This window comes from Aegilops tauschii, chromosome 2, assembly GCF_002575655.3.
Source record: "Aegilops tauschii subsp. strangulata cultivar AL8/78 chromosome 2, Aet v6.0, whole genome shotgun sequence".
NCBI lineage: Eukaryota > Viridiplantae > Streptophyta > Magnoliopsida > Poales > Poaceae > Aegilops > Aegilops tauschii.
This window is the reverse complement of record NC_053036.3, coordinates 569,290,576-569,295,957: the sequence shown is the minus strand read 5'-3', so window position 1 is coordinate 569,295,957 and position 5,382 is coordinate 569,290,576. Positions and strand designations below refer to the sequence as shown.

At 48.6% G+C, this 5,382-nt stretch overlaps 1 protein-coding gene and 1 non-coding gene across 2 annotated transcripts; one reads left to right on the top strand and one right to left on the bottom strand.

Moving 5' to 3' along the window:
• Positions 1-851: 851 nt before the first annotated feature.
• Positions 852-3,416, bottom strand: LOC109738181 (NAC domain-containing protein 21/22). The gene is made up of 3 exons (XM_020297280.4): positions 3,139-3,416; positions 2,523-2,839; positions 852-1,457 (listed from the first exon to the last, which is right to left on the bottom strand). The coding sequence occupies exons 1-3, from the start codon at positions 3,326-3,328 to the stop codon at positions 1,086-1,088; spliced, it is 879 nt and encodes a 292-aa protein (XP_020152869.1). The 5' UTR covers positions 3,329-3,416; the 3' UTR covers positions 852-1,085.
• Positions 2,973-3,046, top strand: TRNAV-AAC (transfer RNA valine (anticodon AAC)). Its single transcript has one exon. It is a non-coding gene; the product is annotated as a tRNA-Val (tRNA).
• Positions 3,417-5,382: the final 1,966 nt, after the last annotated feature.

Here is a 5,382-nt window from a genome sequence, read left to right as displayed (position 1 = left end):
ATTCCCCTAGCTTCCCAAATTTTTCACAAGAGATTGTGAACAACATGAATAGCCAGACACCTGAAGGTTCCATGCATGAAGCGAGCACTCCCATAGGTCGTCGATGAATTCCAAGACTTCGATGATGCCCAGGCGCTGCCAGATGCGGACGGCGTAGGGGCGGACCATGAAGAGGTGGGAGACGTCTTTAGCAGGCGCTTGGCACCACGTGCAGGCGGAGTAGATGTTGATGTGCTTGTGGAGGAGGTTGACACAAGTATTTAACGTGTCACGGAAGAGTATCCAAGCGAAGATCTTCACTTTGTTAGGAACCTTTGAGCTCCAAATAAGCGGCACATTCCTGTCGATCCCCCCCTCCCCCCGTGCACGCGGAAGAAGTACATCATAGGCACTCCTTGTGAAGAACTCCTTGCCCCCTAATACAAAGCGTTGACCCTGATCCAACAACGGCTGAAGTCCTTCAACACAACCAAAAGATAAACCAAATCCCGCGAGGTGGTAAAGATTAAACGATTCTGTAGGTTAGCTTCCGAACCGAAATGCACAATATTTGCACCCTAATCATGGGAACCTCGGAGTGGGAAAAAGGATAGGGAATGTGATAGCTGGTGGTCTTGTGGTGAGCAAGTGTCGACCGAGAAATAGGTTGAAGTACCATTGTTGGTAACTATGAAGGTTATATTTTGCAAGGAAGGCATATGGTGGTTGATCGTTTTGCAAAGGTAGGAAGTGTTGGAGGCCAGGGCTACAAAAGCATTTGGGTGTTGCAAGCGTAGCCAATCTAACCAAGGAGTGTTATTGGGGAGAAGTGATTTTACAGCAAACTTCATAAGTAAGTAATTTACACCCTATTTTAAAACTGTAATAATACCTAAAATACAATATATTTACTGAATTGCAACATGCCATTTATCCAATTTACAATTCTTAACTACTGCACTAGGGCTAATAAAAGCCATACAATCACACTACTACAGAAATGGACAAAACAATTTGCTCACTAATCAAACATATGACGACCGGGTGGACGGCACAACGTATACTACCCTTACCATCTACCCTGCGAAAACCCACCGACTCAAAAGTCAGAACGGGTTCCAAGTCTGTGGCACGCTCTGACGCGTGTAGCCGTCGTCAACGCTCCACTCTGGCTTCGGGTCACCACGGCTCCCTTCCACCATGTCACCTAGCATGTCCCTGAAGCTCGTGAACGGCAATGGCGCCGCGGGCCAGTGGTGCACAACCGGAAGGATGCCAGTGGGGTACTCTTGCTGCCCGTAGTAGCCGTCCGTGATCTCGGCCATCGGCGTCCGGCCAACGACATTGATAGGTGCTACGGGCAGCAGCACCGGCGCCACGCCAAGGTCGCTGCTCAGGGAACCTGACGACTCGTCGGAGGCCGGTGTTGGTGAGGCGGTTGTGCTTTTGTAGAACACCCTGCACAACACCCAGTCCTCCTGCATTTTGCAATATTTCCATGTTAGCACTTGTCTTCTCCCTAGATAATTGGATTTGATGGACACTTGATGATTCAAACTGGTGCCTATTGCCTGGCGACCTTGAAAAATAAGATAATAATAAGATACTACTACCTCTGTTCCTAAATGATACGTACTACTAAATCTGCGACACTTGTTTTGAGATGGAGGGAGTATAAACTAATCTTCTTTTTTGCAAGAAAACTGTTCATTTCTGACCTTAAGGAGTCATGATAGCCACATGTTCTTACCAGCCAACAGGCTGCTAGAATTTCCATAACAAAAGAAATTGGCAACATGGGATGCCATTGTCAAAATATCTTTTGTCAACTTGAGCTTCACCTCTGACAGAAAAAAGGAAGTCAAAATTGGAAAAAATGATAATGAGACGGTCAGATCCTTTTCAAGGCAGTATCACGTTGTTTAATGCCGCGCTGATGTATGGCGACGGCGCCAAGCGAACAACCTTGGACGTTGCCTTCACCAAACCTTGGAACGACATGTTGATGATATGTCATACTATCTATGTACCATGTTTGCATTTCGATAAGCTAGACTAGGTCACCAACAATGATTGCCTAGTGGCATGTATAGTCGTCGTAAGTATACCTAGTTTATCTTATCGGGATCGACGCAGCACGTACGTACGGCATGAATACAAAAAGAAATACTTATCTGGCGGTCAAAATTAGCAATGTTCAACTATATATATGCAAGACAACAGACGAAGAAGTTTTCTTTCTCTGCACGAACGGGAGTGAAATGAAATAATAAAAGGCTAGGCCCAATCAGTGAGTGCATTTTCTCTATACGCCTCCCTCCCAAAGGGGAGCCGGATTCCATTACTTGTCATAACGGAACATAATCAGGATTGCTATTACTGTCTAATTTATTTATTTTATTATTATTATTACTGTCTGATTCCTCCATCCTATTCCTAGTCACGCAAAACAAATTGTATCCGAAATAGAATGGCTGGACAAACATGCACCACACCCAAGCCGTCGATCATGCGTGAAGTGTAGAGGACTAGAGGTGGTATACCTCGAGGAGAGACGGCAGCGGGCCGTCGTGGGGGGCGGCGAGCTGGCGGTGGACCGAGCGCGGCGGGCGGCCCTCGACGCGGAACTCGTGCATGACCCACTCGGTCTTGGTTCCCCGGGGGGCTCTCCCCAGGTAGAAGACGAGCGTCTTGCGCATCCCGACGACCGCCGCCGCGCCGTCGCCGGTGATGACGCGGTCCTTGCCCGTGGCCTTCCAGTAGCCGGTGTGCGTGGCGCGGTTGGTGCGCTGCCCCGTCGCGTACTTGCGGTCGTGCCGGCTGAAGAAGTACCACTCCCTGCCGCCCACGCACGCCGCGTCTGCGTGCATGCAACAATGGGTAAGAGACGATGAGCAGGATGGCTAATATCAGCAGTATTGAACTGGACATAATGATTCTAGGTTGCTGTTCTTGCCGATACGAATAAGATCTAATCGAACAGCAAGAACCAAGGTTTCGTGGTGTAGTTGGTTATCACGTCAGTCTAACACACTGAAGGTCTCCGGTTCGAACCCGGGCGAAGCCACATATTTTTTTTTCCATTTTTCTTTTTTTGCCCTCCAAAACTGAATGTTTTCCTTCTGCTGGGTGCATCATGGAAGGGACGAAAGATCGTACCTGGAAGCTCCCATGGCTCGCACTTGTTGAGGTCGACGTCGACCATGTCCACTCCACCGCCACCGCCGCCACGGCCTCCACCACCGGAGAGCTTGTGGCAGAGGTAGTCCAGCACGAGCTCGTGGTCCCTCGGGTGGAACCGGAACCCCGGCGGCAACCTTGCCTCCACCATGCTCATCGAGCTGCTCATTTTGGTCTTCCCACAGGCTGAGAAACAGGCACAAAATGAAAAAGATTGGATAGATAGAGAAGTACACGACCGAACACGATGGGGCCGGGGCCGGGGCCGGTATTAATAGAGGAAGAGATCTCGCTAGCCATGGACCCCTTGTGAGTAGGGCATGTCGCCACGAAAGTAGATCCTGACGCAACGACGATGCCCACTGTAGATGATGCAAATTCTTTTGAACCAGTCGTATGTTCCAGAAAATAAAAAATGGCGCCGGTGATTTTTCATTGCTACTCTGGATATTCCCTATCTCTCATGTCTCGGTCAAACAGTAACTGCCTACCAGGTGATACTACGGCCAGATACTCAGATTCATGGTCCATGGATCGTCGCGTCGATCTACCATGCCGTCTGCTTCCACCCCGGCTCTCAGAAACTTCGGATAAAACCGACGGCGACCGCCAATACGGCGACGGCGGCGATCTATCGTGATCCAAGGACACGCCAAGCCAGAAATGGGCTATCCTCGGTCAGAGGGCTAATCCAAAACTGCCGAACTAACACTGTCTTGTGACCTCTGACAAACACCGGACGACCAACCGGTCGATGGTTTGCGTGTTCTTGGCCGTCGCTCCCATCCCATGGCAGTGGCAGACAGCCGCTTCAAGCAGAAGACCTTTTGTTACTGTGTTACAGTGAGTGGTGAGGCCATGTCAAGGTCCTTTTTACGTCCGGCAACCGCCGACTGCGGAAAGGATAGATGATTGGCCGAGTTAAAGGTGGCAAAGAAAAAGATGGTGACAACCTCCCTCGGAAAAGAGGTGGCGCAAGTTGAAGTTGGTTTTCACTTTCAGTAGGTGTACATCGATTGATACTTTGCAGCTGAAAGAACTGACTTCTAGTAAGTGAACCTGCGCCTTTTCATGCTTGTTTTGGTAAATTCCCGGTGGAGGAGAAGGTGAAGAAATGGCGCCTACTGTTGTCGCCGTCGGCAGTCGGCAGTCGGGCAGTTGACAAGTCCGCAGTAGTTTTCTCTGTAGCTATGTGCACGTCCTTTTCAGTTCAGTGACAAGTGGGTAAAACGATACTGTTCGTTCTTGTCCAACGAATCAGTATTCTGTTTCTGTACACACCCTTCTGCCCGATTCAGGAGATGCAGGGCACCGTACAGTACTACAGTGTCATCGATCATAGTCAAGTCTGAACTCTGAACAAGAACTCCTGGAAGAAAAGTGGACTTAAAAAAAAAGTCTACTCTCTGAACCGAACAAAATCAGCTGCTGCTGTCTGGACTTCTGATCACATGATAAGGAGCGGTAGTAGTACAGGTTGTCCACTCTTCTCGGGAGATAGTCATGTCGGTCCTTTTCAGGGAGGGAGATCTAGTGAGCATTAAGAATGAACCTGCGGCTGCATGAGGAGATCTAGCCGGGCGTCGATCGATCCTGCCATGCCACACAAGTCAAAACTCAGGAGATGCATAGGCAAGCAGGAGCGTGTGTGATGGATGCACCTGAACAAAAGGCCATGTCAAACACGTAAGGCCAAGATCTCCGCGAGAGGCTGTCGGCGTGGTTACCAGCTCCCCGTAGGCAAACGGTCTAAATTCCTCAAACAATTTCAAGTGGGGAGCATAGCAGCCGTTATGTGGCTAGTAGCCAATCAGCGTGTAAGGTTAACGGAAGCAGTGAGGCAAGGCAGGCACAGACCCCAGCCCCTCACATCTATAGCTCCCAAAAGCAAAAGAAAAACTGAAGAAACAAATACACTAGCATCTACGAACTCTTTTTTTTAGTTAGTAGAACATTGCTTTAGTGGTGAAATGAGGTGGCTCTCATTTCTAGCTCCCAAAAGAAAAGGGGAAAATGAAGGAAAAGAAAAAGACATTAGTAGGATCTAGCATCTCATAGCTAGTTTTACATAGGATTTGTTTAGATGGTAGAAGGACCATCCTCCAGTTCTCTGCATTTTGGAATTCTAAAAGGATAGACTAAACCAAAAAGTAATTCAAATGATGTCTTAAACGTCCTGGCCGAATGACTTGCGAAAGACAAAATCTTGCTATGAAGTACTTA

What these genes read in the sequence shown, in the direction of transcription:
- LOC109738181 (XM_020297280.4), bottom strand. Translation starts at nt 3,328, where the DNA reads ATGAGCAGCTCGATGAGCATGGTGGAGGCAAGGTTGCCGCCGGGGTTC. An exon ending in CGAGCCATGGGAGCTTCCAG is followed by an intron (nt 2,840 to 3,138) that starts GTACGATCTTTC and finishes GCATGCACGCAG; the next exon opens with ACGCGGCGTGCGTGGGCGGC. An exon ending in CGCTGCCGTCTCTCCTCGAG is followed by an intron (nt 1,458 to 2,522) that starts GTATACCACCTC and finishes TGCAAAATGCAG; the next exon opens with GAGGACTGGGTGTTGTGCAG.